We start from the raw sequence: 25,311 nt of genomic DNA on the forward strand, positions 1-25,311 counted from the left end.
GAAACCTGATTAAGATGCTTTTTTTTTTTGTCTCCGCAGTCCCTACATTTCACTTTCTTTTTCCAAACTCTTTGGAAAACTGCCTCAATTTATCAGTCATGAAAACTTCTCCATATTCCTGTAAAATTGAGGCTTGTCGCTTATTTTTCAGTGTGAGTGAGGACTCCCACCCAGAGTGAAATGAAGCACAGCTTTTTAAAGTAGCTGAGGTGGCGTGAAGACGGGCCTCAAACTCATGTAGAAGGAAAATAAGCCTTATATAAGAAAGGAGCCACTGAAGGCTCGCATGGGGAATGAATATGCAGTGGCTGCTTAGAAGTGCGTGCAAGGGTTCCCCGGGGGAGGGGGGGCAAAAGAAGGAGGGGGAGGAGCAGAGAGGGAAAGAGCAAGCGTTTGTCACAGCCTACTGTCTTGCTCTGGTGCTTGTCTTGCACTGGGGTCAGTCAGCCCCCAAGGTGCAGCAGTCTGCAGCCAAGCAGAAACACCCGCGCTTCGTCTCTATTGCTCCAAACACAAGGGTGCTGCCTACCAAAGCCTAATTTGCAGCACATGCGTCCAAGTTTGCCTCCCCCCACTCCTCTACTGCCCCACCAACCCCCTCACCCACTGCACACACACACACACACACACACACACCCCCACACACACACGGGCAGGCACTACAACCCACATAAACCTCCTTTCCTGTCGCAGCTGAAGGTGACGTTTTTCCACAAGCTATTACTACAGTGACATGCTAAGTTTGTTTTCGCTTAAGTGCTCAGGAGCCGGCCCTCGTTTTCGGTCATTTAGAAAAGAAAAATGTGGGGAAAATAAGCCATCTAACGGACAATTGCTTCCGTTTTGTTCTGGGTTACACAGAAGTTGCTGATCAGCTCTTTCTCAAGGAAAGTGCAGAGAAGTATGTGCTGGCTGCTTGTGTCAGCATACAGGCAAAGATCGGGCAAAATGAGCGGTTTCTTTTCTCTGATGCCAAATTCTAAAATGTCGAATTTAGACAAAGTGCCTTGGAACTGTGAAAAATGTTGCAGCTGACGAACAATATAGAGGGGGTTCCCTCTGAATGCCAGCATGTGAACATTAGGTGGCAGTATGTGGCTTTTTATCAGTTGGAGAGTGGACACAAAAAAAGGCAACATCAGTGTAATCTCTTAAAACGCAGCAAACTGAAATCTCAGAAATGGCCAGCCAGTAGGTAAATTTGTTTTTCTTAGGACTGACGGAGGGTTGCATATGTCGTCTTTCAGACTTTTATTGAAAAGAAACTATTTTTGGGGGGTATTTTCTCCCAAGATGCCTAAATGTCCATCAGCTAATCCAACACTGCATATGCTTTGATGCTGTCCTGCGCATACAAGATTAAATTTATAATCTCTCTGCGCAGAGAGATAGGAATCGACCTCCAAAATGCATTGGGTGTTTGACTCTTGCTTTGCTGTCCCATCTGAATTTAATTCAAGTTTTGTGCCATCACAGTGTGAAAGAGGTAGGCCCCAATCCCAATTCCTCCTCTTGGCCCTATCCTCTCATTGTGCGAAGATAAGGTGTCCCTTTTCTTTCAGCGAGGAAGGGGTAAGGGGTCATCTAGCACTTCAGTCTAGCTTATGGGGGTCATTTAGATGGCGAGATGACCCCTACTCCTTGATCTCTCAAAGGAAAGAGGCACCTTACCTCTGCAAAACGATGGTGTAGGGCCAAGGGGAGGAATTGGAATTGGGCCCTAAAGACATAGGCAATGTCACCTCTAAATGTGTCCTTTTGAGTTCCACATTTGTCGCTCTATCAGAGCAAATATTCCCCAAGACTACTTTGAAAGGTCAGGGTTGGTTTCTTGCAAGAATGACACAGATTTAAAATGTTTTCTTTTTTACATTTTTACATGTGAGTAATTGGAAATGTTCAATCTGGAGGGTTTTAAACAAAGGGAGGAATAGAGTATCTGAAAAAGATCCCCTGACTTTTGGAAATACTGTTAATCTCTCAATTTATCCTTCTGTATGTACATAAGGATGCTTATGATGAGTAGTGCATGTGGCCAATGTCTTTGCTTTACCCAGTAGGACACATGTAGCTATTCAGATACATTTAAGGTAACAGAGAAAGTTCCATGGACTTCCGTTTGCCCTTGGCTGTTACACAACTTAAGGAGAAGCATCCAGGTTTAATTTTCCAGGCCCAAATCAGGTAGTGCCATGTGGCTTTGCTCCCACCTCCAGCACTGACAAGGTTGGCACCTTCACCCCTGCCCAACCAATGGCCATCACAGCTGTCGCCACTTGTCTGCTCAGTGAGCATTGGAGGGACAGGTAAGGACAAGCGGAAGGAAGTGCTCTAATCCTCCTCTCCTTGTCCTGTATGGAGGACCCGGTGGCACCAGCACTGTGGTTTCTCCTGCTCAGCAGGTGCTGACTTTTATCAGTAGTGACATGAATGTACAGAACTGCCAAGCCACATCCACCCAGTTGCTGTCAGGTGTCGTTACTACTAACACTCCACCTAGGCCCTAACCTCACAGGCACCCGGGCACGCCTGTCCATTCGCCTGCCGGCTTCGCTCCCTCTGTACACCTTCACATACACATGTATACACGTGCACACGCATCACACACTGAGTCACTTTAAATTCTTAACATAGGAGACCAAGAAGATTGATTTTTGGGGTTTCTCATGGACACCTCAAAGGTTTGCTCCAGCAAAAAAAGCCATAAAAGATACAGTATGGAAGGCCGAATGGCATCTAGTCAGGATTATGTGATCAGATTACAAAAAAAAAATGCAGATCATATACTTTTATGAATTATGTTAAGATTTATACTTGGTTACAGAGAGCAGGAACAGAAACTTTAAAGTGCTTTTCCGTCATGTTTTGTGAGGGTTTGAAATTGAATTTAACCGATTCTCAAATTCAATACAATTCCGTGGGTTTCTTGTATTTATTTGTGTTTTCATTCAGTAAATTCTCTGTGTGGACTTGGACTGAGAAAACAGCAGCAAAACTTTCAATAAAAAAATACCCCCCCCCACACACACACACACACACACACACACACACACACACACTGTAACATAATGAGCACACTGTATTTCGTCCCAGCTCTGTTTTCTGAGGGTGATTTAATTTGACTAAATGTAAATGCTGAGTGCTAAAAGCATTTTGTTTATTCAGAAAACGTTTAAAGGAGAAGTATAAAAGATTATTTGCAGAATGCAGAATTTTGTTGAAAAAAAAAAACTTATCTAACGGAATTCAAATTGCACTCATAACAAAAACTGCCATGTCATTTGTATTCAAATACTGCCCGCATTTAAAAGTCATCTCACCTCAGTTTACATGATGTAAACTATGAGAACCGGATGCGTGCCCGAGCACACGTCTGCATCCAGGGGTTTTTTGTGCACTGTCATGCTGACAACATTCTTTCCGAACCAAGGTAACATTGATGGTGTCTAATACAGTAGACAGAGCCACATTTCAGTCTGACCTGTGATATCTAAGTCAAACATGACACGGAAATATGAAAATATTTGACCCTTGGCTTGAGGCGGTTAAATGATTCACTGTGGAGAGAAAAAAAGAATGTCAAGGTTAGATTTAGCTCAGTGGATTAAAGAAAGCCCCTCAGTGATGTCCCCCTGATTTCACCATCATTTTTTAATCGCTGTCATGATCTGAGAAGCCCATCCAGCCTCAGCATGCAGCATCAGATGGCACGAGAGTGACAAACGTCTAACGTGAACTTTAGATGCTTACACCAAAACCACAGATAGGGTTCAGTGACACAGGGCTAATTGTTAACCTGCTAGATTCAGGATGTCTAACTGCCAAGGTATGTCACTGAATGGTTTTTGAACATTGGAAATTATGACAAAATGGCAAAAGTTCAACATAATCAACTCCTCTAGCTTGGCTTGCTATACAAATTCTTACTCCTGCTGTCCTTTTTCTTTCTCTCGTGCACTCATGTTTTGTCATTCCTCTCAGGTATCTGTTCAGTCTTCAGCTTCTCCATCAGTTCACCTTCTGCTGCACCTTTCAAACTTCTCTGCCACCGAGTTGTCGCACGCACGGTCCCCGGGGCTGTGTTGACAGCTCACCAAGCTAAAACATGTACCATGCACTGTTTCGGCATAGTTCACTTAAATCGAGGTTCATTACCTCATCTACCATTTCACAAGCTGTTTTAGCAGTTTGTCTTGTAACGTGTCTAATTGTCTCCCATCAGAGCAAAACAGACTGTTAAAGAATGTCTTCACATCTCTCTGGACAATTATACCCATATAGCATTCATATTACACGTATGGTACTGCAATACTTGCGTCTTGACTGGCTGTATTTTTTTTACATGCAAACGTTTAGTCTTTTGACAAATGATCTGGAGAGAGGAGAAAATATCTGGGAGCTAACAAAGCTTGCTAATGCTAGGTACTACTTTCTAGCGCTAATATTTGCACTCATTATCGGGATGAGCAAATGAAACTCCTGGGATATCTCCACCATGAGGTGCCTGGTTTCTTTGCCTGCCTGTGAAGCAGAACTTGAGAATTCTTTGGAAAATAAAACAGGAATCATATTCGGAACTTAAGTTGTTCAGTCTATAAACATTAAACCGCGAACATAATAGGGGCAAGTTGTAATGCAGCTTACTTTTTTAAAACATTTACATGCGAGCCGCACTGTGGGCACAGCGGTGCTTGGATATATATGATATATGACATCAGTGGAGAATGACGACGGGAAGTACACAATGAAAATACAAGAGAGACAGAAGTACACCGTTCCATACATGCCTGGCAGCAGATTGTTGGGTGTATATAAGGTCCCTTATACAGGGGGCCACATTTCCAACCGTGCTTTTTCTTTTCCATGTTAATCTCACTCATGAACGGTCAGATTTAGGAGTTTAAAACACAGTAAAACACATAGCAAGGGTTATAAAAGGTTAGGTTGACATGTTACATGATCAGAGTAAGGGAAATAGGGTTAGGACTACATTTTGATATTCATTTACTTTTAAAGGACTTATTTTTCGCCACAGAGTGGCCCAGTAGTACAGTTCCCTCCATAAACTTGGCTCTCAGCCAGCTAATGTCGTGCAAAGTGTTGCTCTGGAGCAGAGGTAAAGAAAGTGCATTTTTAATGATTTAGCATTGAGTGCCTTTCTCTTCTATATTCCGTCATCTCATTTCCATGATTTGTAACTACTTGGTCGCTGGAATTATTCCTTAGGGGGAATAATTCCTTGGCAAAATATACACTGGGCAATTTTAATTTGAGAGGATACTGAAAAATGACCCATTTATAAAGCCTGTTTGATGATCAAAGCTAATGGATCATTTGAATTTTCTTAAGTCTGCCAATGCTAAAAGGCTGCTTGTGTCTTGTAATTCGGAAATATAAAATTAGCTGATTTATGATAAACAGAAGCATGCCTTTAATTGTATAGTTTAACTTATTGAGTTAGTTCATTTATAAAAGTAGTTGTGCCATAGTTTTTGAAGATGTATCTCAAGCAAAATATGGTTGTTTTCACTGAAGCATGTGTGTGTGCTATTGCTATAGGGAACAATCATTAAGCCGCCAGAGATCCAAATCTCCCAGAAAGTGTCTGAAATCTGGAGCAAACACAGAAGGACCCACGGGCATTACAGGTGCATCACGATGACGCAAGCCACTCATCAATGTCCTCGACAATGTCAGTCTAAAGTGAGAGGAGAAAAAAGAAGCTTCTGGAGTCTGTTCAGCGAGGCTGGCTTGTTTACACTCTCCCTATCCTAATTCTTACTGACGTTCTTTTTCTCTCACTCCTTTGTTTTGATGCACGCTGGTATCCTATTGGTGGAAACGGAAAGACAATTTGATTGATCAGGCCGGGGGGTATTGATCAATCTGATCCTCCGTTGTGACCTTTGACCTTACAATTGACAGCAGCCTCTGTAATGAGGCCTCAGAAAAGAGACCTTAGGATAGGGTTTTTTTTTTAGAAGGGCATCTGTGGGGAAAAAAAAAACCCCAAGGGGATGGGTTGTGTACACACATACACGTACACACAGCCCAATCAACTTGGTGCCATTGTTACATCGCAGTGCCCTCGATAACCCCAATTTGCATAATCGGCTTTTGCATTGTTTGGCCCAGACATATTAAGGTGCGGTGTTGTGTATTGTTGACTCCAAATCAGCACGTGCCCATTGTTTGCTCATCTCGATGCTCTATTATGCATTGTTGACTTATGCTGCAGCATGTGTTTTTTTCTGCTTACTGACTGTAGCATTATACTAAAGACACGACTCTCAGCGCATTGTGTTTCCTTTCCCGGCAGCAAAGTGTTTGCAGTACCACAGCATTGTTTACGTACTCCACAAAGCATCTTGATTGCTTGCAATCCACCCAAAGAGCATAAAGTATGTTGCTCTCAAAGTCTACTGCCTTTTGTGTTGTGTTGTGCTGTTTACCAGCCACATTCTGGACATTCTTGCCATTTTTCTCTTGGCTATAGTCATCTAAGGGCTGCAGCTGTGCTTTGAGATGTTGTACTTTTGTTTTAACACGGTGTACCAACCCTCAAACAGTCGATAGAAGTCAAGCGTGCGCGCGCACAGACACATACACAACATTGCCGTGACACTGGCGCCACTCTATGATTTTAATGCTTTATGAGCATTTGGCACATAGTTTTTCTTTTGATGTTCACTTAAGTGTAAATAGTGACCTGCCAATGAAACACACAACCTCAAAGATATTGCGCAATGAAGCTTAGCTGAAACAATGAAGCGAAAAACTTTAACAGGTGTGAAGCTTTGAGAAGTGCATACAAAGGGTGCTTTAAAGAATGTTGACTTTGCTGACAAAGCTTTTGGAGGGCTCATCCATCTTTTGACAGCCTTTAATTGACTATTAGTCATTGTTGCATGAACCGCTAAGTAACACTCTCAAAAATCCAATTCGGGTGTTTGTGTTTCAAAAAAACGACTTTCAGAGCATTAAAACAGCCATTGCACCCTAAAACTTAAGCTATCACGTGCTCAGTTTTTTTTTTTTTTTGGGATGAGTTAGTTTTAAATAGGGAAATCATGCAAGTCTAAATACAAGCGAGGTGGATTTGATTGAATAGACTTACGATCAAAACCGCGAAGATATCAAGGATTGAGTGAAAGCACTTTGTTTTTGTATCAAATATTGATTTCTTTCCATGACCTCGACTTGGTTCAGAATTTTTTTTGTCGTACTTTAACTTAAAATTGATCTCACGGGGTCATAATTGTTTCCTATTGTGATATTTGCTTTAGAGTTTTTAGTGTGCGACGTGGGAACATTGCAGAAAAGTAACTGCATCAGCGTTGCCTCTGCTGGTGACTGCATTGTATCTGCCATGTGTGATGGTGTGTTTCCCTGTTTTATGCTTGAGAGAGTTGCTGTACTCATTCAGTCTGCAAAGGAGTTTTTTTTCCACAATGTTGAAATTTAACATGAATTTCATCAACATAAATAACTTGGGTATAAAATCTGAGATTCCTTTATCTTTAAATAAATAATGTACAATAAATACATTCATAAGAATATTCTTATTCACAGTTTGTGGGGGGAAAAAAAACCTTGCACCCAACAATTTTCCCATTGTATCAGGTTTTCTAATAAGCGTCAATTAGGCATGTTGTGACGTCTGCTTGACTGCACAGTAAGTGTCGAAAGAACTTCCTTTCATCTTAAACTATCCAACGTGTTCTTGCACAATGTACAGTCTATTTCGTACAAAAGAAGGGCGGGTAAGTTGGAAATATGTGCAAATTCACTTGTGAGAATTGGGGAAGGGCACTGCTTGAATTCGGTCTTTGCACTCATTTCCTCAAGTCTTTGGTCACCCTAAATGCATTTAATAAGACCGAGTAATTTTTCTTCCAATGGGCCATATCCTATTCAACTTGCCGTATATGTTTCTAGTCATTCTCACCCCAATGGATCAGCCAGCTCAAGCAAATAGTTCCTGATATCTTCCAAGAAATCATTTCAGTTCTTATTCATTTCTTGGAAAGTCCCAGCCATTAGTTGGTGCTTCAAATTGTTGTCAGTCCTAGGCGCTTGATGCCTCAACCAGGTTAATACAACTGCTGAGACCAGCCTACTTTGTGTTTTTATGGACAAGCGTCACTGCAACTGTATTTCAAGTAGGCAGCCTAATGAGCTTTTTAACCATCTCCATATGGACGTGCTCTACAGTCTAGACGGAGGGGCAGTGGTGGTGGTAAGCGATGGTGTGCTGACTGTGCCGTACTCTGCACCCCTGCACATATAACTCTTCCCCACAAGCAGTCGAGTTAAACCAAGGGAAAGCCTCAGTTGCCATTGGGGACCCATAATGGGTTATTGTTTACCGCACAACTTACAAGAGCAACTAAAATGCAGGATGTGAGGATGATGAGGAACACACTGCCCATACACATTTACATTATGTAGGCTATAAGGTTGGGTTTAGCATGATTCTGTATTCCTTCAGCATCCAGCCGACAAAAGTTTTTGTGATTATTCATTTGGCAACTGAAGCTCATTTAATTTATTTTGTGCTAAAACAAGAAAAAAAGTCCAACTTAGGTTTGAGGGGGGCAATAAGATGAAGAAAAACCACAGAACGTCAAAAACCTTCTCAATTACTAAACAACAAATACATTTGAAAAAGACAGAAATAAAGGAAAGGAAGGACTAGAAAAAAGAAAATTATTAAAACAGTGAAATTAAAAAAAAAAGTTTACAAAGACTAAATGTACTTTGGACACAGCTACTTTCAGCCTTTGCTAAAATTTGTTGCATAATTTTTTAACATCGACAGCCTCTTAACATGTATTGTTGCCATCTAAAAGGCTCTCTGTGATGGGCTCTGTCACTCCTCCTCTGCTCTATATTTAAGCTATTCTAAAGTTGCATTTACGTCATGGCAAATTTCAGCTCTCTCCAAAGGTTTTCAATGGGATTTAGGTCAAGACTCAATTGACCAGTTTGAAACAGCCCACCCCTTCCTTTACACCCGTCCTTTTGTGTTGCTGGATGTGTGTCTCAGATTATAGTCCTGCTCAGATGTCCAAGATTTTTTACCTTAAATCTTGTTCTTTGATGCAGGGAAACGCATTTTACTCTAAAATGCCTTAGTAAGATTCTGATTTCACCATGCATTTGATATAGTCAGTATCCAATGCTAGCAACAGCAGAGCAGCACCACAGCATTATAGAACCTCCACCCTGTTTTATTCTCTGTTAGAAGGGTGTTTATATGCAGTCTGTTTACTTATAATGTATCATTTATTTCATCATCATGACCAGTTTATCAATGAATTTCGTTCTTAAAGAGTTCTTCTGTCCATGTGGTTTAACACTATCACGGAAATACTGGATAATCCAAGCAAGTTGTTGCTAACGTTAATCTTGACAATTTGTGACTTTCTCTCGGAAGAGGTGTCTTCCTTTGTTCATAGCTTCAAGTCAGCCTGAAGCTCTTCAAATTTATGCGTATGTGTGTTTTCCCCCGAACAATACATACCAACAACAAAAGATGTCTCTCTTTGTGTTTTGTCCTAACGTCACATCCTGGAAGCATCTTGGATTCTTTCAGACTGTCCTTTATGTCAAGTGACAAAGAGGCTTAAAATCTCTTTGTTGCTCAGTAACTTTAACTTGTTTTTTATCATTCTAAAACTGTTGGATTGCATTTGTTTCAGTAAGAAAGTCGAAATTTTAGTGCCAACAATTCTCCTATAAAAAAACTCCTCCGCTTCTGACTGAGTCTGAATACAGCAGCATCTGATCCTCACCCTCACGCTGTGTCACTCTCTGACCTACGACACATAACTGATGATGCACTTCCAGAGTGTAGAGATGACATATGGAAGAAGAAGATGAGAAAGTAATGTTTCACAGCAGAGGGGGAAAAGATGCACGTAGGAACAGTTAAGACATCACAGATGCAAAACTTGAACGCAACCAGCTACCTGATTTAAGCTTCCCCATCATGCTTTGATCTGGGCAAATCTATGATCTGAGATAATGGATTTAAATTTGCTGTTCTGAATTCACGAAAGGATGAAAAAAGTCTGTTTATTTGGTATGAAATAAAGTAATCCACATTGTATAGTTATCAAAGTTTGTACTGATCTCATGTATCACACAAGAGAATAATTCACTTTAGTTACCACTCTGTCTTTACTCTGACCATGTTTTGATGATCAAATTGTAATAAAATAGCAGTTTTTATTTTCTGTGTCCATATATACTATGCCACCGTTCGTCTGTACCGGCTGGCCTTCCACGCTAAGCGTGTATAAGTGACAGCTGTCATAGGCATTAGGAGATTAAGCCTGATTTATGTAAGTATATACATTTTCTGTAATCTTTGCAATGTTCTGCTCTAAAGTAGCAAACAACACCTCTATCTAGTCAGCACATCTCTTACTGGGAAGTGATTTCTTTTTACGGGAAACGGCATGCGTGCCATTTTTAATGGAATTCCAGAAAATTCAAACGCTTTGTTGGCAGGACGGGATTATACATTTAAGTGCTTTAATGGGTATTGTATCTAGAAAGAGCTACCGTCTTATAAAGTTCGGGGCGCTATTGGGGAATCATGTTGTCACGTTTCTTCTCTCAATTACTCACCGTTCACACACATTTACCGTGGACACTAACCTGCATCGTGCTTTTTTTTTTTTTTCAGTGACCACTGTTGACACTCAAACGTGTATCATTTCACCCAACAGATCATCCATGAAAAAAGACGAGGCAAAGAATTTAGGTTTTGCTCTCTAGAACAGCCACACTGTCACAGATTAAGCTGGATGCATTAATGGATTATAGGACCATATTTATTTGATTATTTTTTTTCCATTTGACTTGCACTTCTCTCCAGTCTCTCGGATGACATAGTGGGATTATTGTAGCATGCTGAAACCCCTTTTCTCCATACAGAGGTGTTCTGGAGACAGCGATAGCCGCATCACCACGGGAGGACTTTGACGATACAACCGTAGCTCGTGAAAACTAAATTTGAAGAGACATCAGATATGCAGAATTTATTGTCGAGGTATGAATTTAATGAGCTCTGCGCTGATATTTGACTCAACTCACCAAGCTATTGCTTTTAGACCACACAGATGTAATCTCTCTGGGTCAAAAGTGAGTGGCAAGAGAGGTGGGGGTGGGGGGGGGGCAAAAGTGTTGTCATGATTTCAGATTTCGAAAAGCAGATAATCCTAACAGTGTCACTTACAGATATAGCTCTTTATGTCACACTACACATGCAGTTTATCATTAATATAGTAAACATAGATTAATCCATACCATAGCCATAATCCAAACGTATAGTTTATGTTTTGTTTGGAAGTGCACACTGGAATCTGCTGATGCTCTCTCGCTTATTCAGCTTTTGTATCACCTTATATTACCAGACTCAGTCACCGTTTAAAGATTCTTGCATTTCAAAGCCCAATATCAGAGGTCTGTGTTTGTCCAGCTGTTTTATTCCTTGTTGACCCCACTTGATCTTAGCAAGATGTCTCTCTGATGAGGGTTCCTGCTTTCGTGGACTAACTCAGATGCACAGTGGGATTTGCAGAATCGCATGGGGCTGTGTGAACACGAACCATCACAGGTCATTGGGTTAAGATGGGATGTTGCCTGCCCGGGATCATCAAATCCATTAATAACTGGGAATCAGGCCGTTTTGAAAGGGAGAGATATTGTGATGCTTTACCACTGGCAAATAGAAGAGTCAGGGGGAGAAAACAGCTTGAACTTTGAGCATGATGATTGGTCCATTGCCTGAGGGGTTGGGCGACAGGTGAAAGAATATACTAAAACAATTCAACTCAATCTTCTTGCATAACAGAGAATGACCTTTATGTGAGGATGTTTCACACATAAAGGTCATTCAATCCCCCACCCCTCCACCCCCACTCCCTTCAAATCCTTGCAGCCTGCACATAGTGTACCAACCAGAGATGATGCTGACAGTAAGACATTAGGTTCTCTATCTTCAGCATGTATGCTCCAAACAGGCAAAGAATTTAACCAAAAGACTTGACAGATGTTTTACTTTCTGATAGGTTAAGATGGTACGTCTGCAAAGCAACATTGGGACTCAAATGAAAGGTGGGAGTAAGGGGTGTTCGAGACAAACAAACACCCTCAGCGTGAAGAAAAAGTTGCCATAACAACCAAATCTGACAGGAGGATGCGTGTTAACAATCAGGTGTGTGATAGTGTGGACACAAAGTTATCCCCTGTGTGAAAAGATTTGAACCTGTGGTCTGTGTGAAAGTGTGCTTGCAGCAACTTTCAATGTGTCACCACCCCCCCCCAAACTTCCTCAGGACACAAAAGGAAATATGTGGTCCAAAAGTCGCAACGCCGTACGAAGAACAGAGTAAATATTTAATGTTTGTTCCCTTTTCTCTTTATGGTAGGTGGCAAGTTTTGTCTGTCTGAACACACATTTACAACAAACAATAAGGGGAGAACAGAGAGGAGACACTCACATTCCAGCTGAGTGAATGCTGCTGAAGGTGAAAAGATTCTCTGTTCTGTGTGTCAAAATGTTCTCAGAGTGATGTGAACACTGAGAAAATAGCATTCTCATTCTATTCAGGACCTACGAAGCTCTGTGATGCTGCATCCACCTGGATGAGAGAGAATTTTCTACAATTAGATGAAGACAAAACTGAGATCATTCTGTTTGGTAGCATTGCTAAATATCTTGAGACTCGGGCCCTTGCAATCACTGACCAAGTTAGTAATCTTGGAGTGTTGATAGACTCAGATCTGACTTTCAGCAGCCACATCAAAGCTGTCACCAAGGCAGCGTTTTACCAACTCAGAAACATCAATAGAATTAAAGGTTTTCTCTCCCAAAACAACCAGGAGAAACTCATTCATACATTCATCTCCAGTAAACTCGATTATTGTAACAGTCTTTTAACTGGACTTCATAAAAAGAGCATTAAACATCTGCAGCTCATCCAGAACGCTGCTGCTAGAGTTTTAACCAGGACTAAGAGATCTGAACACATCGCCCCAGTTTTAAAATCTTTACTCTGGCTTCCAGTCAGTCACAGAATAGGTTTTAAAAGCCTGCTGATGGTTTACAAATCCCACAACGGTTTAGGCCCAAAATACATCTGTGATATGTTCAGAGAATAGAAACCCAGCAGAGCTCTTAGATCCAAGGACTCAGGTCAGCTGGTCCAGTCCAGAGTCCAGACTAAACCTGGAGAAGCAGCATTTAGCTGTTATGCTGCAAACAAGTGGAACAAACTGCCAGTGGAGATTAAACTGTCACCAAATTTCTAAATCCAGGTAAAAACATTTATTTTCTCATGTGTCTATGTATGAAATCTGCAGAGTATCTTTTAACTTATCTCGACTGTTGCTTGTTTTTAATCATCTTAATTCATTTAAATTATTTTATTTGTTTCTCTTTATATTCTAGTATATATTTTTAAAGCTTCTTCCACTCCCCGCTGTAATGCTTTTATTTTATGTAAAGCACTTTGAATTGTTTTGGACATGAAATGTGCTATACAACTAAATTTGACTTGACTTGACTATGTCTGTGGTTCTGAAACTCTCATCCGTCAAAGGTGACGGTCAGTAAACAGTTTGTTTGAGTGAATCAACCTGGAATTTACAAATCCCTGGCATTTTCCTTTTTCATGGAACCTTTGACAAAAATACAAGTGAGAATAGGGCAAAAGGAGCCACAACTGCGAAGTGAAATTAGCCAAGTTGGCCAGATTTGAACACAAACTTGCATCAATGTGCTTTATTTCCCTTTTAGTCCTTTAATCTTTTTATCTTTTTTTTTATTTTTTAGCAATTTTCTATTTAAAAACATGAAAGTGTGGCTTTTAAAATCAAAAGCAGAATACATATATGATCAATCGAATGAATTTAATGAGACTGGAACTGCTCTGCTGTTGTTGTTCCTCTTTAATACTTCCATGAACATATCTTAACTACTTTAAAGGGAGGGTTTGGGACCAGAGAGGGTTCGGGAAACGCTCTTTTCAAGAAACCAACCACACAAAAACAAAACAAGACAAAAAAAAAAAAAAGAAACGGAAACGACAAGGATTTGAATATTTATTTAGATTGAATGGTGCAGGAAGCTTTCGTGTGTGGTATGGTTTGAGAGCTTCAGAAGAAATTTACAAACATGATCAACTTTCAGATGGGATTTTTCAATTTTTTTTCTCTCTCAAAGAACGACTCAAATCCACAGAGCACGGTAATGATCCTGTATTGTGGGACTTGTGCAAGTGTGGGATTGTTTAAACTGCAACCGCTAGAGGGATACATATACGCCTTCCAAAACTCCGTAAACACCATCCTATCACTCTGTGCCACAGAGAGGATTGCCGTCAGTGAGAGTTGCCTACCTGTGTGACTTCCCACTATAAAACACACACACACACACACATACGCGCGCGCGCACACACAGACACATACACAGACAGCTCCGGAACATTTGAAACATGACTTGTTCTTTTAAAGAGTTTTGAGAGTCGCTGCCTCCAAAGCGGACGACGAGCTCCGACTCCTCCAAGTGCAGCTCTATCTGCTTCAGGCAATCAATGAGGACCGCGATGGTTACTTCTGCAGCTCTCTGTCCCCGTGTCTCTCTTGCGCCTTACCAGATATTATAGTGCATTTCAACTTTTGTGCAGGCACACAGACTAAGGGAAGTTTTGGATTTCGTTTTTGACCACCATTTGCCTCTTGTTCTCTGTAATAAATATGAGAGGTCGCTTTGCTGTCACTTTTCTTTGGAATTTAATAGGCTATGTGCCATTTCTTATGCTGTTTTACGGGTAGGATAAGGAAACAACAAAAAGGTGTGACAAGAGCTTGGCGGACAACTGTGGATTTCTGCAAGTAACTCCTACCGTCTAAAGGGGATGAGGGGGGCATCGGCCGGACCCCCCTCTTGATTGATTACTTATTAGTCATCCCTTTGGCTAAATGGGACCCATTGAAAAGGCACCGTGGAACACATACATGAATGAAATATTCCTGTGTCCCCTGAATGTCTCCAGAGTAGTTTTGCTTAAGAGAGGGGGTCGTGGCTTAGCATTATAAAGAGGGAAAAACAGCATAGCTTTATGGGTTTATTTAGACAGTTTATACGGTTTGACATTCTACCGCTGTAATAAGAAAGAGGGGAAAACTCGAGAGGATCCCAAAGAGAAGATCATTGTGGACATATTTTTTTTAAATATAGTTATTCAGTTGTTTCTTTTATTTTTTCCTCTCATTTTAAATATTTTTTTGCCATTTCTTCTCCCGAAAAATGAAACTTTGGACATCACCCTGGGTGTCTTGCCTGGTGATTCTCATCTTGTGTTTTGGATCAGAGTGCGGGACAGTCCGGAGAAAGGGGAGATCCAAGAGGGAGTTGGTGCGCATTAGGGAGGCGAGAGCCACCATCCCTGGGGCTTGTGCCACTCGTCTGCCCCGGGGCAAACGCTCGTTGCCCGGCTTGGAGCGACGGGTGCTCCGCCAGCGCCGGCGCTCCTCTCACACGGAGGAAAACTCTCCTGACCGGGGAAAAGCTGTCTATTTCACCGGTATGGGAGATCAGCTACGGCTGAAGCCTGGCGTGGAGATTCCCAGAGGCAATTTCACTCTAGAGATGTGGATCAAACCGGAGGGAGGTCAACGATCGCCCACAGTGATTGCAGGTAGGATTGTCTTTACATCCTCCATCCTTTTATCATCCAAACTCCTTTTATTAGTTACACTCCAAACTGGCGAGATCATGTTAGGTGATTTATCCCATTGTCATGCAGTCTATCAAACAAAGCAACATGCAGTTTCAGCGAGTTGAAAATGAGTTCATCTATCTGACTAGACAATGATGTAATGCTCTGAAAAGTAGCTACAGTGGATATTTTAGGTAGTGCATCCACTGGAGATTGCGATCACATTTAAGTTTGCCACCTCAAAGAGAGATAACATACTTGCTAGAATTGGGATTTTTTAAAAATACAGGTGCATGTTTTATCTATTGCCCCACTTTAGAATAATGATGAATCTGAGTCAGGATCATAAATCTGCGTAAGTAACGCGAGCAGCAGGTAGAGGCTACCGCATCTTTTGACCGGCAGCTGATGTCACTGTGTGTAAAGTGTAATTTCTCTGGGCCGACTTGGCTATTTTAAAGCTATGATGTAATGGTCAAAACTTTGTGAGCGAGCACGTCACGTCAGGCACAAAGCTAGAGAGGTTGGTTTGTGTGTGGAGGCGCTCAAGGCTCGCAGCACAAGCCGCAGGCTCGAGTGTCCCCCACCCCCTTGCCTGTCCTCCCCTCCCCTGCCGCCCCCCACCACCACCAAATCGACACTTCTGGATTGGCTACCGGAGTTACGAGACGGGACCGAGACATCCAGGGTTTCCCCTCTTGCGCGAATGTGCGCTGCGTGTGTATGTGCGCCGGTGGAGCGCAGAGAACTGTGAGAAAAACCGTCGTCGCTGAATTTTCTAATTTAAGACTGAATCAGATATGATGCATCTCTGCCCAGAGCTGCACACACTGACTTCAGCAGATCCATGCCGTCAGCGGATAGCTTGTCATCTGTGCGCGTTGCTGTCTGTCCCACCGCGTCTGCAGCCATGTGTAAAGGAGCACCACAAAGGTGTCAAAACTGCATCAGTTGTTTTGACCTCGGGTGCATTTGTGCATACAGGCATTTGATAGTTGTTTTTTTCTTCCTTTTGGCTGCTTTTGAACTGAATTGTAATTAATTCTGTCCCCCTCAGCCTCCTGTGTGCCAGTCTGCACTGAATCTTTACTGAACAATATCAGAAAATTTACTTGCACCCTTATTTTCAATCAGACTCTCAAAACAACCCCTCCCCTCAGTTCACTTAAATAATCACTTGTGTGTGTCGGTGTGTGTGTACTTAGATACAGTACACTTTTAGGAAGTGCTTGCCAGTTGGCTGGGGCCTACTCTGCAAAGCAAATCCCTTGTAAGAGTCTCAAACTGAAGGAGAGGGGGTTGAGAGGGTCTGTTGTGACCTGAGTGACTCCTAGATTTCACACAGGATGGACATGATAACAGCAACATCTGTACAGTATAATGAAATCCAGCATCATAAAAACACAAACGTCAACCACCATGTTGGCCAAAAAGCTGAAAAAACAACTCCCTGACACAATCCTAACATAATGTGACGATCTGTACAGATATACAGTATTTTCTACAGGTGTTGTTGTTGTTGCTGTGCCCAGCCCCCACTTTGCACTGGTTCCTCCCGACAAGAGATTACTATTCATGCATAATCTTATGTGTTCATTTTTAAGATTTAGTGCCATCAGAGTACCAGAGAGGGGACCTAAAGACAACAAATGTGACCATCAAACAAATTCAGTAGAGCCTAATCTTTTAAATCTAATTCAGACCACAAAAATCTCAGTGCCTCAAAAAATGCTCCATCCCCTTGTTTTGATCCAAGCACGGTGTTATTTGCAGCAGCTGTTTGGCTTTTTTTTTCCCTTTTTTTTTTCTACTGTGTTGTTTTTGACCACCATTGTCTCTGTTTATGTCTCTCTTATTTTCTCATTCTTTCGTGCTTTCTCTCTTCCAGGATTCAGTTTCTCCCTTCTGTTGCATGTTGCCTAACGGTGCTGCTTTCTGAGCAGTTTGCTGAACAGTCAGCTCAGTCACAGCTTTAAAGTTGAATGCATGACCAATTTTGAAAACTTCTCTAACTTTAAACTGCCTCTTTCCCACAGATGAATGAAAGATTAATTGCTATTAAGGAGGGTTTTAGTTGCTAACTGTTAACGTTGTATTCGTGCATTCCCTTATATTATAATTCTGTAAAGTTAATCTGTTTACATTTGATATCTGAAAATTCTCTTTAGTCTCACAAGAAAATGTGTAATGGGTTTGTTTGTTTGGTAGTCCAAAATGTGGTATCATCATGACAAAGGTACAGGACATAGTAACATTTTCCATTGCCCAATGTTTTGTATGGAGCAGCATTAATGTGATGTGATGCCAACATATGACAACCATGTATTTATTACTATCAAACCCCGACCATGTCAGTTTTTATGCCTAACCCTTACTGACTGACTGAACTGACAGTGTCAAAGAACAATGATAAATCCTTGGATAATATTGGATAATACTTAAACATGGTGTGCCACAGTGTAACACCATATTCAACCTTCTCATGTCATAGTTATGCAGCGTAGTTTTAGTGTCCGTTTAATTTTTTCAGACAACATAGCCATGCTACAGTCTGCAAATGAAAATGTAGGAATGTAACATTTTTGGAACCTTGAAAATCTCGTCATTTTACCATTTTTGCTCATGCCTGACTGTTTCACAATCAAAAACTTAAGCACCCCGTGATTTTGAAAGCCGCACATCGGCTTGCGACGATTTTTGAGCCCAGAAAGTGGGATCATTTTACAATATTTCTTTGTCCGAATTGAAAAGCTGCTACGTTTTGTGCCGTGGAGCAACATGGCTTTTTTGCACATTCTGAGTGTGTGTTGAACAGTTCCCAGGAGGGATTGAGCAGATTTGATCACTTGTCTTTTAAAGATGCTTTTAGGCGATAACAGAAAGTTCAGGACTATAAAAGCACTGGTTGAAAGTGGTGCTTCCACGTTTCTTCATTTCACATGAATGTGACCTAAAATATCGTCAGAAATTTCCTGCAAGCCCTGAAAATAGAGAGATAAAACTCAGTTAAACAAATGGGACATAAATATTACACTTGGTCCTTTTATTTTTGAGGAAATGCGGTCAGTATCTGGTGTTACCCTGTTTTGCAGCAATAACTGCAACTTCACGTTCATCCATTCCGCATATCAGCTATGAATAATTTTAGTCCATCCTTTCGTACAAAACAACTTCAGGATGTTTGTGAATTTGTCACTTCTGATCCTTTCACAACATTTTTATTGGATTACGGTCAGAACTTATAATGGCCATTCAAAAACATCAACTTTATTCCTTATTAACCGTTCTTTTACGGGATAAGTAGTGGACTTGGGGTTATTGTTTCCACATGACCCACTTTTCTTTGGAATTTAGTTAACGGAAAGACGTTTTGACATTTTTTGTTCAGGATTCAGAATTCACTGATCCATCAGTTGATGCAAGACGTCAGATGCAGTAAAATTAGGCCCAAACCATGATAGGACTACTATCATGTTTTACAGATAGGAATGGGAAGCTCAAACAGAAACTGAGTGTTTTTTTTTCCTTTTTAAAAACAAAAAGCCATTTAAACCAAAAGCTCTATATTAGTGTCCACTAAAACTTTTTTCTGACAGCTTTAACAGCCTGCAGATTTAATTTTGGAGGGAAATTGCTTTCTCTTAGCAGCCCCACCATGCACACCATTACTGTGCGATGCTCTCCTGATTCTGAGAAAGGCCATTAGTGGTTTGAAGGTTACACTTGGCTACTGTGATACTGGCCTTGCTCTGAAGTGATCCTTATTAGTTACACACTCCTGTGATAAGTTTCATTATTTACATTTTCTTTTCTTAAATCACACTTTTGTGAAAATCCAATAATATTTTAGCTCACATTATTACAGAAAATTCCCAAGTGCTCCAAACTTTCAAGCCCCACTGCACCACAGTTTGCTCTTCCTTCATCGTCGACAGGTGCAGGATTTAACCCGTTTTAAAATGAACAAAAAAGAAGAAATAAGGAAGAGAGGTCATTGAGAAAAGCAGTTTTCTGTTCTACGTTGTCATGTCAGAGTAAGATTGTTTCATGCGTTCAGAATCGATCACCAGTTTAAAAGCAAATTAACTGTATGAGAATATACACACACAAACACCTTTACTCACACCACCACTATCACTCTCAATCCCACAATCAGTACATCAAGTTCTGTGTCCAAATGTTATGCATACTTTGTTGTGCCCTATTAGCCCTTGTATCCGGGTCATGCTGGGTTGTCCCGCATCAAAGGAAGAGGAAAATAAATCACAAAAGAAATAGAGGTACTCTTCCGTGAGCCACTGGAAGCAATTATATGCAGACGTTGGCAGATAATTGCTTTGATAATGGATATATCTCAGTGCTTTCACCCAGCATGACGTTACACAGAAAAACATTCAAGTACAATTCCAGCTTGTCTTTTCATTGGTTCTCAAAAACAGAATCAGGGTTCTTGTTTTATAAAAGTAATTGTGATACTAAGCCATAGATGAGTAATCTTAAGCTCATAACTAATGACCTATGCTTCAGTTTGAAGAGGGTTTAAAAACAAAGTGTAATATATGTACTGAGTGCTTTACTGTACTTTAATTAGCGTTATAAGGAGGGTTGTTGAACACCCAAAATACTCATGAATGTTCTTGTATTTAATGATTAGATTTTCAGAGATCACAGTTTCAAAGTATGAATAACAGTGGAGGAAAAGTGGTTTTACTCAAAGTCATCTGGCTTTCCAAAACATGTTCAAGTGCAGCTTTTGGCAGGACATTTGTGACTTATTTTAACCGAATTCTTTTCAAATTAATGGTGAAGGTTGACAGCTAAGTCATATGTTCAAAGTGTCAGGATGACATTTTTTACAAATTGATATCTTTGTTATTTTCATTAAGTTTGCTTTTAAAGTATCAATGGAATTTTCCGGTCTACTCACGGAAATTGTTGTCGGTCACTTTAGTATGACTATGAAAAGTGCCTTTCTTGACTACTCTGATCCAGAACAGTTCAAATGTAAACGGAGTCTTCATTGTTCCTTTCCTCCCTGCTTTTTATCAAGTCCATGTGACATTTTTCCTTGTGTGTGTATGTGTGTTTTTTTTACTCTGCCTTTTTTCCTGAGTGTGTTTTCAAGGAAGGAGACGAATGGCAAAAGCAAGGAAGGTTGCTTTTGAACCTGACAGGAACAGTGCTTTTGCCCTCTGTGTGTTCTGCGTGAACACAAACGTGTGCTTCAATTTATCAGCTCACATGGGCGTGTATATTTGTTCATGAGAGTGTATATATACGCTTGTCTTCATAAGTATGTGCATATGTGTGTGTGGGTGTGTTTGTGCGAGCCCTAGCGGTCTCAGTGTTAGGTCTGGAAAAGTGTAGTGTGTTAGATTAATTGAGCATGGCAGAATTATGACAGCTGTTTACACTAGGAGCCCTACTAGCATTTTAGCACACCTTTTAGCTTTGAGTGCACTAGCTGACAGATGGAAGGCTTTTTCCTTTCAGTGTAGTGGAAAGCTTGAAAACGTCATCCACCAGAAGACTGACCTTGATGCTGAACCCAACCCTCACACTTTGAACATTAGTCCATTGAAATACCAAGTTAATGAATGCATACTGCAGTGTGCCAGGTCAAAGTTAGCAAGATGTCTGTGCAATCACCATTAGCCAACCACTTATTGCTGGCTCAGGTAGCCTAATCGATGGGGAACAAAGGCATATGAGTGGACACGTACTTAAAGCAAAGATGTGATCATCACTGTGATAATCAGCTGTCACATCATAATAAAGGTAGCAGAGACAGATATGTAGGGTATTTACAAGAATCTCAAGCACAGATTCTGACAGCAAATGCAAAGAACACTTCCTATCCTTAGGGGGCTGGGTGTGCAGGGCATAGATTGAGTGTCTCTTTGTGGATAAGTATAATTACCTGAAAGCCATGAAGTGCTTCAAGAGTGGAGTTCAGCTCTATCACCTGTGAATACACAGATTTGCACATGCTGAAGTGGACCTTGTAAGACATTTGAAAGTGCTCTGGAATCTTTGCACACTTTGACAGGATCTTATGGATATATGCACATAGACATGAGCACACATTAACAAACACACATACCTAGATGTGAACTTTCATGCCTGTGCATATGTACCTCAACATGCACTAAACAAACAAACAGTTAGCATTCAGCAATCCCCTAAGAAGTGAAAACACATTACCATCCTGAAGCTGACATAGGCAGTCCAAGGGAAACAGGAAAAAGGTGTTTTGGTGCCTCTACAAAAACAGAGCTTTAGCAGAAAACTAGCCATTGCTGGCACCCCCACTGGCAAGTGAGGTTTACACGAAAGACTTTAAATGTGCTCAATGTTCACAAAAAGCATATACAGGAGACATTTCCATTGGGTATTTTTTGGTTAAACATACACTTTAACCCTATTTCTAGGACAACACCCTCTTAGACATAAATTTAAAAAATGCATTTGCTTCTTAATCCTACCAACATTATTTGTTTCCTCTCCAAAAAACTTTAGAATAATCCAGAATGATCTAAATGATGTGAAAGATGTATATACTAAAATGTAATTAGCCCTTAAAATGAATAAATACAGTGCAAATCACAAAATTCCTTTAAAAAAGATAAATTTAGGAAATGTGTTGTAATCTACAGTCTACTCTAGTTTAACAAATGCATAGTTCCCTTGCTCTTTTTTTCAAATAACCAAGAAACAAACTTTCAATAACGCTTTCACTTTTCTTTCCTTTTCACATGCTCATTTAATAATGGTGATGAAGGTACTCACATATTAATTTACTTTTGTTCACTCTCTCTTCAGGCCTGTACGACAAATGCTTCTATGCCTCCAGCGACCGAGGCTGGCTGCTTGGCATCCAGGCAGTTAGTGAACATGGGAACCGTGACCCTCGATTCTTCTTCTCTCTTAAAACAGACCGTGCCCACAAAGTGACTTCCATCCACTCCAACGCTCGTTACATACCCAACCATTGGGCATATGTGGCAATAACGTACGATGGCGTGTACATGAAGCTCTTCGTCAATGGGGCCCAAGTTGGTGTTAGTCGGGAGCAGTCCGGTGATGTCTTCAGTAATTTGACCAAAAAGTGCAAAGTGTTAATGATTGGGGGGAATGCACTGAATCACAATTACAGGGGGGCAGTGGAAAGGGTGGGTCTATGGAGGCAGGCCCGAGGACAGAGGGATATCATCAGGGATATGCAGGGTCACGAGGACCCCCAAGATCTACCTCAGCTGGTAATTCGTGAAACATTTGAGCATCCGGGCCGCAAGTGGTTGACAGTAAAAGATGGTAGTTTTCCTCAGCCTGAGAAAGGAGGAGGTGGACGACAAGGTGTCCTGGGCAGTGTTGGAGTTGGAAATGCTGAAGGATTCTTAGACACAACACTGGAGCCTCCAGCTTGTGGCCAAACGGTGTGTGACAATGTTGAGGTCATCAAAAACTACAACCAGCTTTGGACCTTTCGCCGGCCAAAGAAAGTGCGATATCGCGTCATTAATATTTGGGATGATGCAAGGACAAAGCCAACTGTATCAGACCACCAGATCGTTCTGCAGCACCAACAGCTTAATGATGCCTTTAGCCCCTACAATATTACCTGGGAGCTCAGTGTTCAGAACGTGACCAATTCCTCCCTACGCAACCGCTTGATTCTCGCTAACTGTGATATCAGCAGAGTTGGCGATGATGCATGTGATCCAGAATGCAATCATCCGCTTACAGGCTTCGATGCAGGTGACTGTGTATCTGGGCGTCGGAGCCGCTGCCCTGAACAAAAGAGAGGCAATGGTATATGTGATCCTGAATGTAACTGGGAAAGCTTCTCCTATGATTCTGGCGATTGCTGCAACCCCAGCGTGACGGATGTGACCAAGACCTGCTTCAACCGCTCCTCTCCACACAAGTAAGATTGCTCTCTTCACATTTTGCGTTTTGTTTCCACATTTTTATTCCATGTCTTTTAATAAATAGATAGAAAAAAACGGTTCTGAAATCCATCAATCAACCACGACCTGCTGTTCCTCACTTGATGAATATTTTTGGCTGACATGGTGGACTAATCTTGGTAAACCACCTCTACAATATAGCCTCACATGCTTTACTTCAATCAAACAGCAACTCTTTCCATACATGTGTCACTGAAGAAAGATTTTTTTTAAATATCTAGCCCTACTGTTTCTTGACAGTTTGGGCTTAGGCTGCGTGTAACCCAACTCCCAGCTTGTGTGGCCGGGGAAATCCTCTGGGGGCAGCTAGTCCAATCTGGCCTTGGCCTGGTTCAATCAGTGTTCCGCACTTAAGCAGGGCAAAACAAACGCAAGTAGATGACTTTTCTGGTTGCAAATGTCGAAGCCAAACCGCTCATTTCTGTGTCCAGTTTTCAACAACTCTCCCCACCTTTTCCTTCTGTGTGTGTCCTCTACCTAGTGGTCTTAATTAAGCTGGCTTGATTGTTGAAGGGAGCTGGTTTGGAGGGATTGACAAGTTAAACAGAGTGTAGGGGCAATTAGAGGTCAAGAAACAGAGACTGGTAAGGCTGTTTCTGGGAGCAAAGGGAATCGCTTCAAACGCTCTCATATGTGTCCTGGGGAGGCAGTCATTGATCCTTAAGCATGGCTACTTGAAAGAGTTCTCTGGGAAAAACATTGCGAGTAGCTTTCAAGTGAATGAACCAGTGTTGAAGATGTCAGGGTGCCATGCACAGAAAAAAAACAAGGTGAAGGGATCTTTTATGGTCAATTCAGGACTATACAGACGCCATCACAAATGCATGCAGATTTTTGTTGTTGTGGTAACTACATTTGTGGTTTGCACATGATGAGTAAAGGCTGGCAAGGAGAGTAAATCTCTGGAATTTGCTGTAATAAAGTTTGTGCCAAACCTCCAATAGCAGGATTGTTTGTCTCTTGGTACACTGAATCTCAACACAGTAAAGTGAGACATTTTTGTGGACAACACAGGGGGTCTTTGTGGATATGCCTTAAAAAAAATGCATGTGTATTTGTCAGCAATTTTTGCACTGTTATATGAGGACAAATGAAATAGAGAAAAGATTACTAGTACTAGTTTGGATTGTTTGGGTCTTTCTGTTAGCATGAATCAAAAGGAGAGGGCTGTTTCCAATCTCAGTTAAGCTAGAAGCAGAAGTCTGTTTGGCACTAACCTGTTGTTTAAAATGATTCTTAAATACCTCGATAATGACATCTAATTAACAACATCAGAAGGGAAAGCAGGTGGGTTTTCCATTGCTTCCATATCTCAATTCTCACCAAATCCTTTCCAAGTTAGTCATCATCAGAGACTCATTTATCAAGTGACAGCTCGCTACTTCGTTTAGACATCGGCCATTGGTGAATGTACATGCTGCTGCGTTTGAACCTCCCTGTGGGGATTTGAAAGATGGGCTTGTGAAAGGAGGGATACCAGCAAGAGTGAGAAAGAAACAGACAGGAGACTTCTCAGTCCAAAAAATAGATATAATCTCTCCAAGTGGTTGCTTATTTTGCTTTGATTATGGTATGTCTGGAGAGACTTGCAGGGAGCTGCACTA

The 25,311-nt window shown here is 41.2% G+C and overlaps 1 protein-coding gene across 1 annotated transcript in view; it reads left to right on the plus strand.

Moving 5' to 3' along the window:
- Window positions 1-14,558: 14,558 nt before the first annotated feature.
- pappaa (pregnancy-associated plasma protein A, pappalysin 1a) overlaps window positions 14,559-25,311 on the plus strand; it is a 104,127-nt gene continuing 93,374 nt past the window's right edge. The window contains exons 1-2 of the mRNA XM_072372143.1: window positions 14,559-15,716; window positions 22,560-23,664. Coding sequence (XP_072228244.1) covers window positions 15,326-15,716; window positions 22,560-23,664 — 1,496 coding nt within the window. The 5' untranslated portion in view covers window positions 14,559-15,325. The remainder of the gene's footprint in view (window positions 15,717-22,559; window positions 23,665-25,311) is intronic.

The sequence above is a fragment of the Leuresthes tenuis genome, unplaced genomic scaffold (genome assembly GCF_036924035.1).
Source record: "Leuresthes tenuis unplaced genomic scaffold, fLeuTen1.0.hap1 SCAF_19, whole genome shotgun sequence".
NCBI classification, from domain to species: Eukaryota; Metazoa; Chordata; class Actinopteri; order Atheriniformes; family Atherinopsidae; genus Leuresthes; species Leuresthes tenuis.